The following is a 22,550-nucleotide window of genomic DNA, read 5'->3' as shown; positions in this document are numbered from 1 at the left end:
GTTCATCCCTGTTTCTAACTCTGCCTGCAGAGCTGAAGATTTCTTTTCCACACGGTGATGGCAAAGAGGATCATATGATGAGTGCTTAATGGCCCTGCAGTTACAACTGAACTATATCACTGCCTCTCCCTGATGAATGAGGCGTTCATAGGGCAGTAAGTTGTTATTACTGCAGTATTAGTCCTTTGATCTTCCAGCAGTTTGAACCCTGGAGTTTTTTAGAGGGGTGGCTCGTCAAAATAGCTTTGCAAATGGGATCGGGCCTGGTCTTGCCCCAGCTAAGGGGAGAGGAGGCCCGGAGGTGTGCAGAGGCACCAGGAAAACCTGACTACAGAGGCATCACACTGGAGTCTCATGGACCTTTAGTTCCTAGTGTGTGAATGGATCAAAGACATAATTTATTACCTTATATTTATAACTAATCCGTCGCATTCTTGTTCGGTTCCCTTAAGCAAGGAGATTCATGATTCTTGTGCCTACTGTAAAGGGTTTTATTGAAAAGGAGAAAAAACACAGTTTTATCTTCACTGACTGCATCAACATTCAGACCCTGAATGTGAAGGTGCTGCTGTTAAATCCGTGCTCAGGAGCCGCAATAAAACACGAGATGTCATTCTCAGCCAGGACATTCCTCTATTAATGACAAAGACGAATGGTAAGCCTCGTGGTGAAACATGAAGAAGGAGCTGAGAAGCAGGGTATATGCGGGTCTTGAAAAAGTCTTAAAAACCACCGAATTCACTTCCCTCAAGAAAAGGCTTTAGAATATATTACAAGGCTTAAATTTCATTCAGAAAGGTCTTGAATATGTTCTCTTGCCTGCTGTAGACAGTAACATTAGTTATAACTTTTTTTTGTGTGTGTTTGTGGGCTGTCGGGAGACTTTACACATCTATAAACTACAAATGAGACTGGTGTGACAGTGGATTGTGCTGAAGGAAGCTGTGCGATCCTTTTTTTGTGGAGTTTCAGTGAGCACCATCAGACCTGTAGCAAACACTATCGCTGATACTAGCTACAGTAGCTCGCTAGCTCATCTTTTCATGAGGGCAAGTGACAATTTTGGTGAAAACTTTACCTTTAACTTAAATGAACTTTTGTAGATGTTTAATCCATCCATCAATTTTATGCCACTTCTCTGGTTCCAGATCATGTTAAATGATCAATGATATTACCAGTATATTATTGTACAGGTAGGAAATAGTGACAAAAAGGTGATTTAATGTCAATAAACTCATGCACTTAATCAGTAATTGCAGGCCTCATTGTCCTTACTGGTTTTCCATCAGTCTTTGACCGGCATGACGGTGAGAAAGGTATTAAATTGCATTCTATGTGGTATTAAAAAGGTCTTACGTGTCATTCAGTGAACACTGCAGAAACCCTGAGAAGGGAAGAGGAGGCAGGAGAGAGTCAGAGAGGTGAATGGGTTGATTCAGAGGAGTGGCAGCCGAGGCCAGAGGGCAACCCGCGCCGGTCCTGTCTGTCTACTGTTTCAAGGTCAGGTCTACCAGGTCAGAAACAGGACCGTTGACAGGAAAATTTGTTGCTTTGATTTGACTCTTTCCTCCCCTCCCTCGCCTACTTCACGTCTTTCTCCTCCTTTTGTCGTCAGCCTCTCTCTCTCTCTCTCTCTCCGCTGCTCCCATTCCCCCCCTGTTTACCTACCTAATTCTCTTTCCACCCTCCCATCCTGCATCGGTTCATCTGGCACATCCCAGTTCTCATTGTGCAGGCTGAGCCGCTGGCCCTCTTTAAGATCTGCATTAGAATGTTGTTTTTATATAGCAGCAAGCGGAGGCATGTGGAGTCTCTTTTGAACTGCTCGGCAAACAGATGGAGGTTTTCACGCTGCCTTTATGAGATTAAGTGAAACATTCCCATAAAAAAGACATTTCCCCATGTCCCTTCACCCTTCACTTCTCTGTTTCTCTCTTGTCTTTCTTTCTGTCTCCTTCTCTCTCTTCATTGCTGTCTCATTTATTGTCTTGCACTTTCTCTCTCTCTCTTTTTTTTTTTATTTGGCCTGCCTCAGGCTTGGGCAAGGGCACGCTGCTGCTGAAAGTGAAGTGGAAAGTAGACAGGTTTGTATTACCAATAACTACTTCCCCAGGCAAGCAAGCTAGCATTAAGCATCTCCCAGAGTTTAGAGCAAACCAGCAAACAGGTCTTGTGAGTCCCGACACTGCAGGCGAAGGGAGCGAGTTCATGTTTCTCCTTTGCAGTATGAACCTGTTTAACTCTGACTCAGGTAGGTTTGTGCCAAGTGCCCCCCTCTCTGGCTTTTAACAGGGGTTTGACAAAAAAGATTCACAGTGCAGACAGTGTGGCTCTATGGATACAATGAGACTATTTAGACTCAGATTTGCAAGGCGTAAATGCCTAATAGCTATTGGGCATGGCTAATTTGAGACTTTGTGATCTGTTTTTTTTTTTTTTTTGACCCACATTTTGCAAGAAATGTATTATTCTACTAGCCTAGGTAAGATTATTGACAAGTCAAAAAGTCAAAGTTTGGGCCCTGGGCTATACTGGTGTACATGTGAACTGTACTGACTCACTTTCTGGTTGTGAGTAAACATCAGATATTGAATCCTGTATCCTGTGATTATGTTTGAATAGGAATACTCATTTACAGCACATGTACAGCCTGCAGAAACTAAATTTGCAACATATTTTTAGCCACGTAGCGGAATGGCTCTAGGGATGCCAGACAGTTGGTCCGCACTTTGATGGATTGACATTAAATTTTGTACAGATATTCATGTTCCCCGGAGGATGAATCCCAGCCAGATTGTGATGATCCCCTGACTTTTCCTCTAGCGCTATCATGAGGTTGACATTTGTGGTTTTGAGTGAAATATCCTCACAACTATTGAATGGAGTGGCATTGAATTTAGTACAGACATTTACATTCCCTTCAGGATGATTTCTAATCACAAATTTTTATTTGTCCAACATTTTTTTTATGACCAAATACCTGTAAAACTAATGGCATTCCCATCAGCCTCAGCTGCATTTTGTGTTTAGGGCCAATAAGCAAAAGTTAGCATGCTAACACGCTAAAACTAAGGTGGTGAACGTGACAAACATTAAAATGCTAAACATTGTTTGTCATTATGAGCATATTAGCGTACTGACTGTAGGATTTAGCTCAAAGCCCTGCTGTTTCTTTAAGTACAGCAACACAGAGCTGGTTGCATAGCTGTAGACTCCAAGTCTTGCTTTTACTCAACTGTAATTGAAATGTACAGCATATATGGTGAAGTAAGCCAAAATATCCACTTACTGTTCCTAAAGATGAAGAATGAACATCCATGCTCATTTTTATGTTGACTGGGATTTAGTTCTTAAGCCTGTTAATTGCAAACAATAGCCAGTCATCCAGCAAGCCTGGAAGTAGTTGACATTGAAATATATCCAATAAATGATTTACATGCTTATCCATACTTACTTCATTTGTTAAATTATTTCAACATCTGTACTGTAATTTTAACTGGGGATTTGTCACATCCTCTTAAAATCAGCTTTTTCACTTCTGGCAGAATGAATATCATGAATGTCAAAGATGTGGCTTCTCTTATTTTCATAAACAAACGTCCCATTCACTTAACTGAAATGAGATTTGATATACAGCAGCACTGTTCATTTTTTTAACTTTATTTGTGTCTTAGTGTACTACATTTATTACAGACAGTGTGTGTGTTCAGTTGTCCCTGTACTGCTGTGTGTGTGTGTGTGTGTGTGTGTGTGTGTGTGTGTGTGTGTGTGTGTTTGCTCTGCAGAAAGACACGGCTTACTGCATGGCCTGTTCCAAGAATGAATTCCTGGAGGCTTACAAGAGCTGTTGAATGAGATGGAGGGCTCAGGCCAGGAATGATGGGAGGGAGGGAGAGGAGGGAGGCTGCTCTACACTGTAGGAGGGGTGTCGGGCTCTCACTTACAGGCCTGATTAAATAACAGGATGCTTTATGAAAACAAGAACATTATCTGCCTCTTAAAAGGCCGGGAAAGGCCCTCTAATTGGCTTCCCCTGAGTCTCTGCGTTGCCACCCGTCGGTAAGAGAAAAAATCCTCTGCCATGCCCCAGCCACAAACTCAGAGAAACCATGCAGGACACTTTCTCTCCCTCCACCAGTTATACTCTCATCAGCACTATAGGAATGTATCAACATAGCGATACAGAGCCTACAAAACGGGTGTCTTTTCCCACTCAAAGGAGTATTATTCTCCCTGAATCTCTTGATTGAGTGCAATACAAACAATAAAGCGATAGTGGCTCCTCTGTGGGATCGGACAGTTTCTCATGTGGCAACTTTCACAGCTGAGGTTTTCAAAAAGGCCCTCTAGATGTTTGGAGAAGTGAGAAGAAAGCGTCAGAGGTAGGGTTTGGTATGTTTGTGTTCCCCGAGAGATCAGAGGAGTCCGTACATCCAGGGATCTAACTCTCCCTCATTACATCTCTCTCCCTGCAATGTAACCCAGGTGGTTTACTTAATTATACTTATTATAGTCAAGTACCGCTATAATTAAAGTATATCATGATAGTTACAGCTGTAATTAATTTTAGAACTATTTCGTATGCTTATACAGCTTTAGGAAATTATAGTGATTGTTCATAGTAGCAGTAGTCAGTGTTGTGAATGCAACGTTGGACTGAAAATGTCAAAAATATATTATTATTCACTGTCATAGTAGTGACAGATTTTGGCGTGAATTGCTCACACTGTTATAACTGGTGTTTATTCAGGACAGAGCGGTTGGATTAGAAGCACCAACTTTCATACTTTTTGCCTTTTCATGCATCAAAATCATAACCAAAGTTCTCTGGTATCACACTTTGCTGTAATAGTTTTAAAGTTGAGCAATGATAGTATTTTCTACATAAGCTCCCTCAATAAAATTACACACAATATACAAAAAGTAGAACACAAAAAAGTGCAGAAAATGATCAATTTGACCTTTAATTTATAAAAAAAAACCCATAAAAAATAAAGATTGTGAAAATCAAATGTGAACTTTTTATTTGCATGTTGTACATGCTCACACATTTACTGTACATACATTTTCAAATCATGCACAGCATATGATTTTGTAATTATTTTCATGTTTTTAATATTATCTTTTTAAAGCCACTACAGTATGTGCAGAATTGCGTAGAAAAGTTCTGATTTTGTTGCACCCAGTATTTGTATCGTAGAAAAGATGCTGTGGCGGATATCAATGCACATTGCATGTATGATGTTTTTCATTATTACTAATTTCATACTACATATTCCATAGCTGCTCAGTGTAGTATATATTTTAGCCTGGAAAGCAAGAAATACTAGCACTGGTTGATTGGGTGGAACCACCGTGCTCTGGTCTAGCTTGGTTTTAAAGAACAGACATTTTCAGGAATAAGCATATTTGTTTTCTTGCTGAGATTTAGATAAGAAGATCAATACCATTCTCATATCTCATATCCATACAAATTTAAGCTAAAGAAAAGAGACAGTTATCTTAGATTAGCATAAAGACTGGAAGCAGAGGCAAACAGTAAAAAAAACTATCTATCACGACCTCTAAAGCTCACTAATTAACATTTTATATCTTATTTGTTTAATCTGTGCAAAAAACAGAGTAAAATCGACAAGTTGTGGTTTGATGTTGGACTATTTATATATATAGTACAAAAATATATGTAGTGACGCCCTTCTTGTCGTCACTGTGAAGTTGCCAATCAACCAGCTAAGACTCCAGGAAGTCACTGCTTCCTGCCAAGGAATAGTCCTGCACATAACCTGCTGCACAATCTGTTGCCTTTACACTTCTGTTCTTGTTTGCATCAAATGATATTAAACAATATCTCATGTGTTAATTAGGGAGCTTTACAGGTGCTGGCAGATTTTTTTGCCTTTGAACAGAGCCTGGCTAGCTGTTTCTCCCTGTTTCCAGTCTTTATGCTAAGCTAAGCTAACTGGCTGCTGGCTGTAGCTTCATATTTAATGTACAGACATGATCGGAGTGGCATCAATCTCCTCTCAGCAGGCACATGTCCCACTATGTTGCACTATTCCTTAGCGTCTAGTGGCTTTTAAACTGAAGTCCTCTTGACTTTTTTCTTCTTCTCATCATGTTGACTGGCTGTTAACCCCCTGCACACTCTCAGTGTTCGGGCACTGGGCTCACCGCGTTTCAAGAGTGAAATTTGAGGTCACATGGTGGCGTGTGTGGGATGAAGTCAAGCCTTTCGGCTCGATCGTCACGGTTGTCACTGTCGGCCACATCAGTCTCATCTGCCCCCCAGGCTGCAGGCACTCGCCGTCTGGCTCTTTGATGTTTCGAGGATGTGTTTAGCAAGCGATAGTGTATCAGATGACATTGGTCTTTCTCTGTCACCTTGTGCTTTGCATTTCAAATCTGTGTCACTGTGCAGCCAGCGCCTGCTAACGAGAGGGGGCGAGAGACAGGGGAAGTGCAGAGAGAAAGAGAGAAGGGCGGGCTGAGCTTCGACACTGTGAGTTCTCTAAATGACCTCTCTTACCTCCAGACAGGCAGATCAGGTTCATAACTTTTTCCAGTGTCTCTGCACGAGAAAGGTGGCCAAGCCCAGGTTCTGGATTTAGTCTTTCTGCATATGTGTGTGTGTGTGTGTGTGTGTGTGTGTGTGTGTGTGTGTGTGTGTGTGTGTGTGTATGTGTATGTTTGTGTGTGTGTGTGTGTGTGCGTGCACAGGGATGAATGGGTGGTAGAAGTAGTAGGGAGGAGGAGGAGGAGTGTATGATTCAGGCCCACCCCCTCAGGCTCAATACTTTTCTTGAGAGCGTAGAATCTGCTCACCTGCCCTGACATGCCAGCCGGGCCCCTCCTCTTCATGGTCGCCCCCCTCCAGCGGCCCCACATCAAAGTATCCCTGTGAGTAATGGATACCCTGCAGGGCCACACCCTTCCCTCCTCCAACTAACTCAAATGCTGCTCAGCCGGTGGCGAGCACCCGGCAATCACACAGCACACACACATGCAGCAATTATCCACGCACAATTAGACTTAAATACACACCTTCAACCCTAGGTAAATAATATTTAAGGCAAATGCTGTGTAGTTCTGGTTGTTTTTGGTGGTATTTAATTTACTATTTCAACATTTATATGAGTGTACTGGGAAAGAAAGAAAAAATCAATAGGAGTGTACATTAGTCACTTTCCTGTGTCTTATCTTATTTTGCTCAGTGTGTTCTTAAATTAATTGTCTGATAATTATTAGTTAGAATCGAATTCTGACAAACACAAATAGGAAGGTGTGGTGGACTATGATTGTTCGTTGAATGATTTTTGAACAAATCAAGGGCCCATTTTTTGGTTAGATACAATATTTGTTAATAATAATGAAAATAGAATAATAATTCTTTCCACCATCCATAACTGGGAAAGTAATAACATTAGTTAGACAAGCTGCTGTGTTGATGTTGGTCAACTTACCTGTGCTGACCGACATCACATACAGATGCATTCAATCAGGTTAAATTGATGAAAACAAACCAAAATCCTCCATTTGTCCACAGTCATTCATTCCAGTTGTCAGTTTAACATGTTACTATGTTAAGTGAGTTGGTTTTATTTTATTGGCTGTTTATTTGCATACATATTATTTATATATAAAGGTTTTATTTATACATAAAAAATATTTCAATTCCTAAATTATTACATAAAAACAGCTGATGTACTCATGTTTATTTGTGGAACTTTTTCAGCTGAGCAAATGCGAGGGCATCTATATGCAATGATTTTGTACACAGTATTTATCACCTACCAGGCTATCACCATATCTAAAACCATGCAGCTAGCATAGCTAAAAACACTGAGAAAGAGCCTCCAATAGAGGAAATAGACTCTGGCTCATTTTTTAGTAATTAGGCTTAGAGAGGTCAACATCGTCAGCATACATGGATAACATTCTCATTACTTATCAGGGAAACTGACCTATTGGCCAACAGTCTGTATGGTTATCCCTTTAATTGACTGGTTTCTGTAAGTCTTGCATCCAGTAGACAAGTAGAGGTGTTTTGTACATTACAGTGGAAACTTAAACACAATGTCCACAACATCAATGCAGGCTGCACCTGCTTCCAGTGCCACTTCACCCTGCTATCACCGCCACCAGCCCCCGCCCCCGTCTGCTCCTCATTTAGCCGTGCGGCGTGTCCCAGTGCCTCAGTAATGGTTCCAGTGTGCCGGGCCGGTCAGGAGAAATGACAGAGCAGAGAGTCGGCCTCAGACCTGTAGGCCCAGAGCTCTGTACTCTGTCATTAGACACTTTAATGCAGCAGCAGCACCGCAGCCTGCTCGCCTCACTCCTCTCCTTCCCTCCCTCTCTGTCCCTCTCTTTTTTCTTACCTCTTTCACTCTCACTCCTTATTCCCACACATATTATTCCACTGTATAATTTACCCATGCACTGAATGATGTGGACAGTCACGCTGGGAAAAGAGACCTACATGGTCCCCACAAGAACCATAAAGTTAGATTGAGGTAAATAGAGTCCGGTGGCATGTTTTAAAGAGGCAGTCAGGGTTATCAGAGAGACCAAGTAACTGCAACATCATCAGGTTTTTGGCTGTAGCGGCATGTAATTAAGAGTAATAAAGATTTTCACAATAACCATGCTCACTAATTATATAAAGTTCAGATTGAAATATCTTACTGGATGCAATGCTAAAAATATCTACCCATAGAGTCATAAAATATTATTGTCTTAAAACAAGCCCATTTTTAAGGGGTGTTCTTTTTTCATCTGATTCCAATCTACATCTACAAAAAAACAAAACAAAAATTTCTGAAACAAAGCTGCAGCTACTTCTGAAACAAGTGAAATGATCTCATTCCTCAGCCAGATGTTTTTGCTGTGTGCTTACTACTGCAGATTATAAGACTTACTTGCTGCCCCTTTAACGCACAGACGTCTTCATCTGTTGTCAAAAGTCAAAGGTTATGAAGCTACTGGGTCACACTTTGACTCTGAATATAGTTCTGTAATCATAGATGTCCAACTAATACAGCAGATGTTTCTCCATGGCAAGACTGAGTGTGCCTGTGTGTGTGTATGCGTGTGTGTGTGTGTTTGTGTGTGTGTGTAATATTCTCATTATTGCCCTTCTCCTTTTCCTCTCCATTACATTGGAGCATGGCTGCAGATGAAGGGAGGTCGCCCGCTGGATTGAACTGGGCCATCCGCACCACATTAAACCCCATGACAAACACCGAGACGTCAACAGGCAAAGAGATGTTGTCAGGCGACGGAAAAACCTTGGCGCGTCCCTACTGTATGTGAAATAAAGACATCAGAGCGTAGTTTGTTCCTGACCTATCGAGAACACACTGTGATACTAGGCCTGGCTCAGAGACCGCGCTTCGCCAGGGATGTAAACAAACGGCGCAGGCTGGCCCCAAGCAGGCCACCCACTGCAGGAGAGGGCAGGTCACTGGCTCGATGTGGTGCTACGCGAGCTGAGCTGCGGTTAATGCTGCAGTTAGTCAAGTGCTGCTCATAGCAAGGTGGATCAAGCATTGATTCTTCATTGGGTTGTTTGTGCGCACCGTGTGTGTGACTCAGTTTTTCTGTCCAAAATGAGCTCTTGTGAGTGCAGTGCAAAAAACCTCAATACATAAACAGGCAAAAGACTTAAAGATTTCTTGTAACTACGACTACCTTAACTCAAATCTAGTTAAAACATTTGATTGGTCGCTTATATTTTTCCTACTGTCAGTAAATACTGTGAAAATACCAACAACCAACCAGTGTTGTGTGTGTATGTTCTCTCATTATGATGAACAGGGACACTGCAGTTTATTTTGAGTTGATCTCACACTCACTGTTCTGTTTCTGCAGATGATCACTATGACACTAAATTTGCAGCTAAAAATAACCTAAAATCCACAGAGCCCGGTTGTGTTAGGAGGTTATTCAGACTTTTTTAGAAACGAAAGTATGTACTCGTGACCAGTTTTTAAAGCAAAATTTTGACATTTTGGGAATTGCACTTATTTGCCCTCAGTAGTCTTGTCAGTTAGCTTAGCATTAAGAGTGGAAACTGGAGGGGACAGCTAACCTGGCTCTACCTGAAGATAACAAAGTCTCTCTACCAGCACCTGTAGAGCTCACAAACTACAGCTGAATTCATGTCAGAAAACCCCAAGTGAGGCTGTAAGTTATGCATTGTGTGTGTTTCCATGAATGCATACCTGCTTGTGTACCTGTGTGACCTCACGGTGCCTCTTTCTGGCTCCATGCCCTCAGGTGTGTTTATGTTTGTGAAAGCTCCACACTACCTGCTACCTCAGTGCTCCTCACCGTGTAGCCTCATCCGCTACGATTCCACTCCGTTTCACAAAACGCAGCAAAACTTCACCCGCAGCCGCACCCTCCGTCAAAAAAACCCCATCAGTGTTAAAAGTAGAAGCAGACTATTGTGGTGTCTGTGTTGTTTGTTAGCTTTTCAGCGATGACGTCCTCACTGTATAACTCTGTAAACCACAGCCATTTCCGATGCTGCAATTGTTTTTACTCATGCCAAATAGTGTTTAATCACATGTGTCAAGTTGCACCTCATGAGGATGGGTGTTTAGTTAACCACAGTGATGTCTGTTTCAGTTCTGACCATAACAAACTTGGAGATGTTGAAACACTCGCGCTGGCAGTCCTTTTAACTGTCTTGTTAGCGTCAGACTTGTGCTTTTCATTGCACTATGAAAGGTTAAATATATCTCCTATTAATCATGTAATGAGATCTCTCAGGCTGCTTCCGGGTATGTGGCTCAGCGGAGGCGTACGGGTTGGTGACCACACTCTGGTACAACCACTACTAATACTGAGATATAATAAGACCACAGTGGTCATTTGAGGAATATATTATGATATATTCTTGAACTGGCTACTGTTAGTCGGAGCTGTAGGAGGCAATTTGAAACTCCTCAACTGCTCGTGTCTGTCTGTGTGTGTTGGACCACAAAAAGCGGGCTTCCCTGCATTTATTACCACGATTAGAGCATGTATGGGCTCCGTGCCGTGTAGAGAACTTTTGAACCCCAGGTAAAGCAAATTCCCACATGTCAAAGATCCAGCTTTTTTCTTTCTTTTTCTCCTATGTGACCGCACCCCATTTAGGCCCATGCACGTACTACAATTACTGTTCTGATGAAACAGGGGAAAGGCTGTTGCACCAGAGTTGGAAGCCAGATCAAAGGGTATATGTTAATTTTTTATTTGACCTCTTTCTGACCGTCAATACCATAGCTTTTGAATACCGCCAACAGTTCTGTGGGACAATGCTGCTAAATCACAACGGTGCACTTCCATGTGCACACAGACCTGTGGGCATGTAGTGAACATAATGCTTTTTACTTATTTTCTGCAGTGTGCTTTGAAGAAATAAGTGTAGGAGGGGGGTGAGATTCTGACATTTTGTGTATACAAAGGAAATGTCTGTTTCTTCCTTGTCATGCATCGACTTTCTCTTTTTGAAGTGTTAAAAAGTGATCTGCTGCCACTGCACCAAGCAGGATTCTCATTAACATGATTAATGGATCTACTGAGTGATGATTTTACCTGACTTTTTTAAAAATGTATATGTGTGTGTTTGTGTGTGTGTGTGTGCACGCGCACATGCTCCTTCCTGCCCTGGGCTGCGAGCAGGAGGCTAGGAATAACTGTTTAGTGTTGTGTTTGACCCGGGTGATTAGGTGTTTAAACTTGTGTCTCCTCCTCATTAAGCGTTGGCAGATGCCAGGCGCTTGAGAGCATGTGATGAGATATTGATGAAAAGGCAGTGATTTGTTTTCTCGCTGTCTTCTGGTGATGCCCGCGAAAGCTTTTTCCGAGCTTTTTGTAGAGTGCTCCGATAGCACAAACAACGTTCAGAGCCAACGCAGAAAACGCCCACACACAGAGAAGGCCTCACACACGGGACAATGTGAGGTCAACCCAGCTCCTGTCATGGAGAAGTGGGTCAGTACCAGTGGTAGTAAGGGTGTAATTTCCACTGGAAGATCTCAGTCCCCTTCACTTTTATAGTTTCAGGTTGATTTTTCTCTGAACATTGTCATCTTACTGTCCTGCTACCATAATCCAAATGAGAGAAAAGTTGATAAAAATGTTAATATGCTTATCTGAGCATTACCGTGTACACAGCAATAAGCTTAACAAGTGCTTTGCTGACTTTATTTTGGCCGTGCTTCACCCCCCAGGCTACATACAGTCAGCCCTACCTCATTGCTGGAGGTGGTTGGGGTCGTATGCAGCAAAAGCACAGGTGAAACTGATAAACTGATAACATTAACAATGGCTCTGTTCTATTCAAGTATCCAAGGAAACCATACTGGTGAACCATCATGCGCTATAGCAAGGTCATGAATTAATGTTATTAATTACACCTGTGCTTTTCCTGCTTTGACATGTCAAAATGTTTGCTGTGAAAAAGGCCTATTCAGAGCTGGAAACAGTACTCTGTTTTTATTTGGTTAATATTCTCATAAAAGGATGCAGAAATCTTTGTTTTTTGTAGTTAAGTTATAAATACGACATTATCTATCATAAAGTATCAGGTCTCTGAAACATAATAAGATGTTAAGAAGGGTTAGTGCATTAACAAGAAAGATGATTTAAGGTTCAAGTAGCAACCATCCATATGGAAAACCCAATAACCTATTTTATCATCATTTATCTGCATATATATATATATTCAAGTACATGAAGGCACACACATTGAATTAGCACCTTCATATCCTCATATCTCATATTTCCTCCAAGCTCACTCTTGATATTTTTAAATGTAAATAAAAATGGGAGGATGTTGTGGATTTAATGACACTCTTAGGTGCTATAATACAACCAGAGTGTGCACATTAGTTAATAAAAGTTCATAATGTAATAATAAGCCAGCGGTTGCTTTATGTAAGTTACTGCCTTTATTGCCTGTACTACTGAGCACTGCAGGTAGTACCACTGATGTGCTACCATGTTTGTTTAGAATATCATTCTTTTTTTAACATATGGTTTTAGCTTTAAAATATCACACTGTAAAATGACAGAAATAATAAAACAAATAGAGCTGTAGTCTGGTAGCACATTGTCAGAGCCTAGTTTGAATACAAAATGTCACTTATTTGCATGTTAGCTCTACCGGGATGCCCCACCTGTTTGCTTTCATTCAGCATAACCCCACTTCTTTCCCTTCTATCAAATAATCCTCCACTGTTTCTTTTGTCTGCACTCTCCAGCATTAGATAAAGGATTAGACCAGGCAGCAGATTTGTGCTGCGGCCTTGAGATTCCCACTAACACACTTTCACATAGTGTGTGGGGTTTCCAGAGTCAGGTGGAAAAGGCAGGAGGAGCTGTACTTTGGTCTGTGTTATGAGGACAGACAGTTGTGGCATGACTGCCACCTAGTGACAGTTTAAGACACTGAACTGTCCACTGTATTACTGGCCTGTGGGATTGATTGTTCTCTGTTGTTTGAGTGCAGATTGTACTGGGGGACAAGTTCGGGTCACACAAGCAATTTTTGGCTGTTCCTCACCTCTGGACTGAGAGAAAATGTCCTTAAAGTGAGTTTGACACACTGTAGTGTGTATGTTTTGTTTCTAACTGTAGTCTCTCCCACATTGTCTCCTGCAGGCTCGCATGGCGCTTGAAAAAGGAGCTCAGGCTGTTATCTTTGACGTCAGCGACGACGCTAAGGCTGCTGCTGAGGTGAGTGCGCAAATGCAGCTACAGCTGTATCAGTTTATAAAATACGGAACATGAATAAACACACACAAGATGGTCATTTGTCTCACCCATATTGCTGCATCTTTCTCCTCCTGCTTTGGTTACCGTCCTGTTTCCACAACACACACACACACACAGCTGCGAGAGACAGAATCTCTTCCCCGTCCAGTCGTGCTGGTGGAGGCTAAGAATGCTGAGGAGTTGATGAGTTTGGTCAACAAGAACGAGGAGGCCAAAGTTCAAATCAAGATCCTGGTGGAGCAGCATAGATGGGTAAACACTGATGCTCACACACCATCATGTTAACAAGAGGAAGTAGCAGAACAGAAAGGAAGTTGTGTGGCAGCTCTGGAAATTTCACATCATGTTAGCTGAGAGGCCACTTGAGGCCCAGCGTTAAATGTTGTTTTGGTGTGAAATACATGAGAATGTATTAATGTGGACTGGATGCTTGGATGCAAATGGACCGTCCAGCGTAGAGAAGAGAGGGTGGGAGACAGGCATGGAATATGATTTTTTCATGTCCCCATGGGCATGACCACTTAACTTTGTTCAGCCATGCCTCACCCATGTCCTCTTAAAGGACATTTCACAGATGTACAAGATCCTTAAGAACAAGTCATTGCTGTGCGACAGTCGTGCTGTGCTTTAGACTTCATATGGATGGTCTTACAGGATGTTCTTGTTTTTGTTTTAACATTTAAGTTTAACATATGTTAAATTAGTCTATAAAACAATATTTGCTGTCTTTTCAGCCACATTATGATGTGGGTATCCTGCTCACCATCGTCCTGGCTATTCTGACCATCGTCCTAATCTTTGCTTTCCGCTACAAGTGCAAGTCCAACAGAACTTGGGTGAGTGAGAGCAACAACATTGGTAGAATTATAAAGTTCACAGAGACAAGGATTGTCTTCAGTTTGGCTCAGGTAGAGATCTTTCAAGGGTATTTCTAACTCTCTCCTTGTGTGTTCAGGACTCCGTCCATCAGCAGACCATGAGGGCCATTAGTCGATTGGAGACCAAAACCTACAACTCGCAGGGCTGCTCAGCCTCACAGCGCCATCGTGGAGCCTGGGGATCGGCCAGCAGCTCCAACTCGAGTCCCGTCTGTGCTATCTGTCTGGAGGAGTTCCAGGACGGACAGGTAAGAGGAGAGAAAGCGAGGAACGTGTCTTTAACTTAAAATGTCCTCGCTAGTTATTTATCCTCAATAATGCCACTCTCTGGTTTTCATCCCAGCATCTGAGGATCATCTCCTGCGCTCATGAGTTCCATAGAGACTGTGTCGACCCCTGGCTGCTGCAGCACCGCACCTGCCCCCTCTGCATGCACAACATCATGGGTGAGGACAAGCATATTTCCAGTTAAGTTTCGATAAAGAAGGTGCCCATTAGACTGTAGGAGTTCAAACTGCAGGAAGCTTTTTATTTTCATTAACTTCATCAACATTTCAGGATTAAAATTTAGCTTTCAACAACTCAGGACATGTTTTAAAATTAGAGCATTTCTTCTCTTGTAACCATCTGGAAACATCTGTCTTTGATAATTGTTATTTAAAAATGTGTCACTTAAATTTAAATGAAGTCGCAAATTTACTAATTATAACTATTTCCTTTCTGAGGCTTTTAACCCTATTTGTGAATCTGCTTTGATAAGTGCTGTTACAATCCTGCAGTATTCTATATATTCTGACTGCTGTGGTCCACAGGTACAGAGCGGCAACCTCAGAGGAACAGGCACCAGCAGAGTCCGGAGCAAATCCAGGGTTTCCTGCACTCTCAGCCTTACAGCAGCCCACGCAACCACCCCTTCCCCCAGCACGCCATCCCCTTCTCTATGAGGCCCCACTACCCTCGCGGACCCTCTGGGCCCTATCCTTCCCTCGGCCACTATAGTGGCTCTTCTCCCATGGACACCCAAACACTACGTTTCCTCACCAGCAGGCCGCTTGGCTCCTCCTGTGGGTACCACCTTCCTGCAGAGGGTCCTGGGAGGCCCCACAGGATTGGAGGTAACTGCAGGACTTCCACTCACCACTACACCCCCCGTCGATCCTGCCACAACTATCGCTCATCTTGCCCGGCTCAACGCAGTGCATCTAGCTCAAGACTGCACCACACCTCTTCGGTCACACCACAGTCCCGGGGAGTGCCGCCCCACAGCCGGCAGGAAGAGGGCAGCTGTTCTGGCGGCAGCTACCACACAGAACGCAGTGGATACTTGGCTGACGGGCCGGCAAGTGACTCCAGCTCAGGGCCTTGCCATGGCTCCTCCAGTGACTCAGTTCTCAACTGTACTGATGTGTCCCTGCAGGGGGTTTATGGCAGCTGGTCCACTTTCCGTAGCTCTCTGAGTAGTGACTATGATCCGTTCGTTTATTACGGGCCAGGTCCTGGGTGTGCCCCTCGCAGGAACAGCCTGGAGGCAGGTGCCCAGGCCCGGCCCAGGTCTTTGGATTCTGTGGTAAACAAAGCGGGCTGCACCGAAGAACAGCCACAGACTGTGTTCAGCCACATCCACTACCACCGCCACAGACACCACCACTATGAGGAGGGGGAGCACAGCCAGGGCCCAAGCAGAGGCTCAGATGAGGAGCAGGGGGCCGCTGTTGCTGCTGCTGCAGCTGCACCTGCTGACAAAGACTCACCTGTATGCCCTCCCAAGCACAGCCCCTGCCAGTGCCCAAAGCCAGACCCCACAGATCGGCCCGGCCCTGGGACAGAGGGTCAGGACCATGATCCCGGCAGCCCTACAGGACCCTCTGTCCTGGTGTCCCCAATCCCCTTACAGCTCCAGCCTCACTGCTGCCACCAGGGACACGGACACCCTCCCACTCCTCTTGGGCGAGTGGGTGGCTGTGTGCTTGATGGCCCCTCTGTTCGCTTCCACCAGAGCCTGGATCTGCAGGACGACCGTAGTGTCCACATCCACTACGGCCAGGGCCCAGGCTTCTGCTGCTCGCCCCCTGAGCTGCGCCCTGCGCTGCTCCCCGTACCCCTCATTCTGGACTCTGGAGGTATGGAGGACTGGCCTTGCTGTGCCGGAGCCCATGTTGTGTGGCAAAAACGGGTGCAGCAGGCCCGCTCAGAGCCTCAGCTGCTGGGGCCTGGGACCTCTATGGACAGGCCACCCTGCAGGTTCCACCACAGTCCTGCTGCTGACCGCAACACAGACATTTGTTTATACTGCCAAACATTACACCACAATCAGGGTGGGTGTCTCACTTCCTTATCTTTGATAACATGACTAGCTGTTAGCCGCTAAAGGTTAATTGTGGTTTATTACAACTTGGGTCTTATTTTCATAGTGTTGGACATCATTTCTATTGGTAGGGAGTGTGGGGGTGATGAATATAACTTTGTAGACATTCAAAAGACCTACAAAAATAAGCCCTGAGTTGCAGTAAATCTGGATAATTCTTTAAACATGCATAATATTTGCCGATTGTTTTGGTATTCTTTGTTTTTTTATAATAGTCTTAAGGTGACTTGAGCTGTTTTTGTGTCCACAGGATCAGAAGAGGAGTCTGGCGTGTGAGAACTTGTTGCATCCCCATTATCACGCTGCTACACAGGAGCCAGAATGGACAAGCCTCTCACTGGCTATTGCTCTCATATCTTCCACATAATTCCACCAGCAATGCCTTCGTTCAGACGATTCCCCAGCTTCCCCCAGGATTCAAAGCTCACGCATGCTGAAATGCTCGTCCAGTCCATTTGGATATTGTTTGACCCTACTTTTATATTAGAATAATTTTAATTTTTATTAAATTATGCTAAAATCGTAAGATAATTCTGGATGCATCCTTCATAATATTGTATATCAAAATATATTGAATGATTTGAATGTTTGGAGTCAGGGAGTTGCTGGGGAAACGACTCATACACCACAAAGGGGAAAAAGTGTTTGTCTGTGTGTTTCTCCTTGTCACTTATAGGAAGAATATTCATTATCGACATGATATCACAAGTTCCCGTGCTCCTTAGTGACAACTAACGAATGATCCTTGCTTAGGGTGTTGAGCCCTCATGAAGTGAGACTCCATCTCTGCGTCGCTCACTCTATGACAGAATAACTTGATTTATCTTAGAGGTACTTAACTTTCACTCGCGTGATCTTCGTCTTCCTTCGCTGAGTCCAGTCTCAGCTGAGAGAAGCTTTTCTCTCCAGCCTACCTCAGCTCAGATTTCTTAACATGCCTCACACACAGGGGGTCTTTAAAGGTACTGCTGTAGTGATTTTTTTTGTTTTTTTTGTCACAACCATGTAGCTCCCATAAACTCAACTAAAAGTTATCCTGTTGGCAGTCTGACCTGTCCAAACGGAGAGAAAGGTTGATTCTCAGCCCATCAAATTACAAGCATTCACTGAGGTTGCTGAGCCTTGCATGGGCCTTGTTTTCAATATTTCAATAATGGCAGCTGTTTTCAACATGTTTGTTTGTGTCTTGGATCATTTCTGTTTTCGATTTTTTTTTTTTTTTTGTAGTCTGTAATTTTTTTTTTCTCTTTTCAAAATGAACCAGTTTGACTGAATTATGTCGTCGTCATTACAAGCTATTGTCTTGTTCTTGTCATTTCTCTTGCCAATGGTTACTTCACGTGTTTGACCTCAGTGCTGTTAAACCCCCTGATCAGAGTGAATGGGCCTCAGCTTTAGAGGGATGACAACCATCTTCTCTGCTCCTTCATTCAGCCCAATATTGTATTATGTCCTTGAATAAGGGCATAACCTTTGTCTTCCAGCAACTAAAGCTCTACAAAAATGTTCAACATTGCAGCCATAGAAAAGACATAGTGCCTATTTAATAATATAACTGGAGTAAAGCCATGCTAGGTAGACCTTACAGTCCCAAGCACCAGCTCTGTCTGTTGCCTTAGCACCAGTTTCGTGAAAGCTTGGTGTGCTTTTCCCATGATTTCAAACTCTAATGGGTAGAGCCTGAGAAATGTCTCAGGAACAATCAAACACTGGAGAAATGGGAATAATTCATCATAGTTATAGTAATGATACCCAAGTCGGTGAAAATTCCTTTGTCGTGGTAAATGTGCATTGCCAATCCCTGCTTTTGAGCTTACAGCACTTGAAGGAAGATCCACCTTAAATCAGAAATCAAATACAGTACTTTACATTCTGATATATAGTTTTGACAACCAGTAATCATCTCTCAAAATGTAATTCGTTGTTCCTACTATTCCCTCTGCTCCCATTTAGCCACTCTGGTAGACTGACAGATGGAAAATGTGTTTGTATCCCCGGAAAATTTCTCTGTAAACTTAAACTGAGTAGATAAACGTTGACCTCATCATGCCATCAAAGATGGCTCTCTTATTTTCGACTTAACCACAGACTTCTTCATGCTCACATGTACTAGATAATCTGAGATCAGAGGAATAGGAATTCTGTTTTAGCGTGGACTTTCCCTTAAAGGCTCAGTGAAAATGTGAAAGGATTTTTCTTGGCAGTCTGACTGCATATACAGTTTAGCACAAACAGCAGAGAAAGAGCTCATGGGTACTGCAATGTAACCAGTAGCACTTACTAAAGCCTCATATGTGCCTTATTCATTCAAATCTCATGTTGCAGTTAAAATACTGTTCACAATCCTAAATCAGGAACCTCCCAACACACTAAGCTCTTAGCTGTCTAACCAAAGAGGCAAAATCTTGAACACAGTGAATTTATAGTATGTGTTGTACCTTCTGTCCTGCGCCATCCCTTTCCTTGAATCTCTAATTAAATGTACTTTGAATGACAAGAGAGAACATGTTAGAATTGAAGTGGAAATCATTTTGGAGTCAATATTTTGGACAACCATGCAGAAAGTTTCACCTGCATTCCCTCGTACTAATACCTCACTTTGAATGTGTCCACGCAGTCCTCCTGCTAAAGTATCAGGGTTTCCTTGTCTGTTATTTTTCGTGCCCAAACAGTCTCCTAGACTGAGATGGAAATGACTGAATTACAAGCAGCACTTTGGCTTAAGCAGATTTTATATATATATAAAAAATAAAACTCATAGTATTAATTTAAAACAAGCCCAAAACCATCAGCACATGAAAAATAGCAAGAACGTCAGTGATGCTGCAGAATATCTGATGTGATTTCATCCTGTTCAAGATCTTTCTCTTTGTGTTGTTTATGTGTTTGTTTTGTTATGTTTTGCAAGAATAATGAGCTGAAACTGCCTTTTCTAATAGAGTAAAAAAAAAAATCCCTCCAGAACTCGTTAAGGGATATGTCAGTATATTTTGGATACTTTGTGTACAAAAGAGAACAACAAAAACAGAAATGAAATAGTGTTGTATTTTATATATAATAGAACATTTCAATATAGTGACGTGTCACTAATATATTTATTTACTAATATATTTATCCATTTTGTCCAGGTTTGAAAGAGTGGTTTCTGTATATGTTTTATATGGAAACTGACCAGTGCCATCACTATCAACCTGTCTTCATTCCAATTATATGCAAATAAATTATTTTGAAATAAAATCTGTGTGCTGACTACTTTGTTCTGCAGGAGGATTCAGATAAACTCCTGCAGTGTCAAATGAGTTGAGTTTGCCTGCTGTTGTTAAATTAATAGTTCAGCCAAATCAGCTCCTTTCAAACTATTAAAGATAAGAGGTTTGGTTTGGGTTCATTCTTTCATAAACAAAGAAAATGAACACAAAAGACACAAATTCAGTCTGGAAGAAGTACATTCAACCATCTTTCCTCTTTCCATTTCCTTAAATAAAAACACCTCATTTTAAAAGTTGTAACAGATTCCGATCATCTAACATCTTACGTATTCTGGTAAACTGATCCATATTGTAGCACCCACACATAGGACAAAGATTTAGATCCAAAAGAACCATACTATGAATTTAGACTGAACTTTTCCTGTGCCTGTTTTATACCCATGCTGGTCTGTATGCTGAAACACTTGTTGATAGTCTGGTGCCTGGACATTCGCCAACTCCTGGATCTGATATTACTCAGGTATGAATGATTTACAGCATCAAATGCCTTTTGACAGTTGATTTATAATCATGCCCTGTATATAACCCATGGTCCATATTAAACCTGACTCTATAATCAGGTCAACAAGGGACAACTCTGTGGAATATGATTTTCAGAACCCAGATTGGTACTTATAAAGAATATTAGTGTTAATTTAAAACTCTTAAAACTGGGTCATTTTCTTAGACCTAAAAAATCATGAAACATTAACTAGATTTCTCTAAACACCACCATAGTGTTTGTAGTGCACCATAGTGTACCATACAGAACCAAGTGCTTTGGGAGGACATCTGAATGTGACCTGTAAAAAACCCCAGTAGTGAATATAAAGTCTGAGTAGCAATAAAGATAAGCCCGTTAGCTTACCAGGGGGAAACAGCTAGTCCAGCTATATCTGCAGGTAACAAAATCCATCTACTAGCAACTCTAAAGCTCACTAAAATACCTTATATCTCTTTTTTTTTTTTTCATCCGCACACAAACAGAAATGTAAAAACAACAAGTTGTGATTTTATGGGCAGCTATGTGCTGTAATTATTTCTTGGTCCTGGAGTCTTGTCGTTACCGTTAAGCTATCAGGGAACAGACAGAGACTCCAGGAAGTCACTGCACCAAGAAATTGTTACAGACAACATAACAAATAAAATATAATGTATTATAATGGTAACTGACTAATGTCACTAATGTCAGTTAAGAGATACTAGTAGGTTGATTTTTTTTTTTTTTACTTTGGAAAGAGTCATATTAGTTTTTCCCCTTGTCTTAATGCTACGCTAAACTAATCCTCTCCTGGCTCCTCTTAATGATTCAAAATGCAGATTATAGCACATCACAGCCTCTTGTGATAATATGTCCTGCTATCAAAGCTGCCTGCCACCTGTTTAACTTGTTTGTGCTTCTTGGTAAGATCTGTGCACAAATTCTTTATGCAGGATAAAGAACATTTCGCTAAAGCATAATACAAATGCCTCTCTGTCCACATCTGAGGTAGTTTGACTGATCAGATCCTCAATGCATTTTCTTCTTCTTCTTTTGGTGTCTGTGTGCCGTCACAATCAAGCCTATCAGACTCTCTGAAGTCTGAAGGAAATGTTTAAACCAGAATGTGGCATGCTACTCATCTTTTTTACATAAATTTATCACACAAACCTGGCACCACTTATGTAAAACAGAAATGTGGTTTGTTGTTTCCCTTATATCCTAAGGCAGCAATCTGACTGTTTGTAAGACAGCAATGAGTGTTTGACATATTGGCAGCAGTAAAGCCAAGAAACCAAATGCAAATCTTATCAAAACACAGCTGCTGCTGCTGCTGCTGCTGCTGCTGATGCCATATTGATACCTTCATCACAGCGTTCATTTTAAATATTAGATCTTGCTGCAATTAATATGAATAATGTGCATTTAATTGGCCTTTATCTGTGCTTAGAGGTCTATTACTGCAAATATTTATGTACGTTATTAAATTGATGATATTTCAGTCACATGAATCACTAAATTAATACATAAAGCCAAGAGCATCATTTATAAATGTATACAAGGGAAAAGATTAGATGAGATTAATGAGCTTTAGAGGTGCTGGTGGCTAACAAAGCTACAACGACTGCTGGTGCTAGCTTCATATATACAGTCTAGGTGATATTGGCAGTGATCTTCTTTTCTAACTCTCAGCAAGAAAGCAAATATATTTCCAAACATGTCAACTCTTCCTTTATAATTTGCACCACTGTTTCCCAAACACACATGCCAGCCTGCTTGAACATGAGTTTCTTTATTCAGCCATATATCAT

The 22,550-nt window shown here is 42.0% G+C and overlaps 1 protein-coding gene across 3 annotated transcripts in view; it reads left to right on the top strand.

Annotated features, from left to right (window-relative positions):
• Window positions 1-20,218, top strand: part of LOC121909925 (E3 ubiquitin-protein ligase RNF43) — an 88,484-nt gene extending 68,266 nt beyond the window's left edge. For 2 of the 3 annotated variants that reach the window (XM_042430788.1, XM_042430786.1), the window contains exons 3-9: window positions 13,654-13,728; window positions 13,885-14,019; window positions 14,502-14,603; window positions 14,723-14,893; window positions 14,989-15,112; window positions 15,458-16,960; window positions 17,261-20,218. In XM_042430788.1, coding sequence (XP_042286722.1) covers window positions 13,654-13,728; window positions 13,885-14,019; window positions 14,502-14,603; window positions 14,723-14,893; window positions 14,989-15,112; window positions 15,458-16,960; window positions 17,261-17,286 — 2,136 coding nt within the window. In that variant the 3' untranslated portion in view covers window positions 17,287-20,218. The remainder of the gene's footprint in view (window positions 1-13,653; window positions 13,729-13,884; window positions 14,020-14,501; window positions 14,604-14,722; window positions 14,894-14,988; window positions 15,113-15,457; window positions 16,961-17,260) is intronic. The other variant, XM_042430787.1, reaches the window with a different exon arrangement.
• The last annotated feature ends 2,332 nt before the right edge of the window (window positions 20,219-22,550 follow it).

Source organism: Thunnus maccoyii, chromosome 13 (assembly GCF_910596095.1).
Source record: "Thunnus maccoyii chromosome 13, fThuMac1.1, whole genome shotgun sequence".
Taxonomy (NCBI): domain Eukaryota; kingdom Metazoa; phylum Chordata; class Actinopteri; order Scombriformes; family Scombridae; genus Thunnus; species Thunnus maccoyii.
Note: the sequence above shows the minus strand (reverse complement) of the source record. Positions and strands in the feature narration are given on the sequence as shown.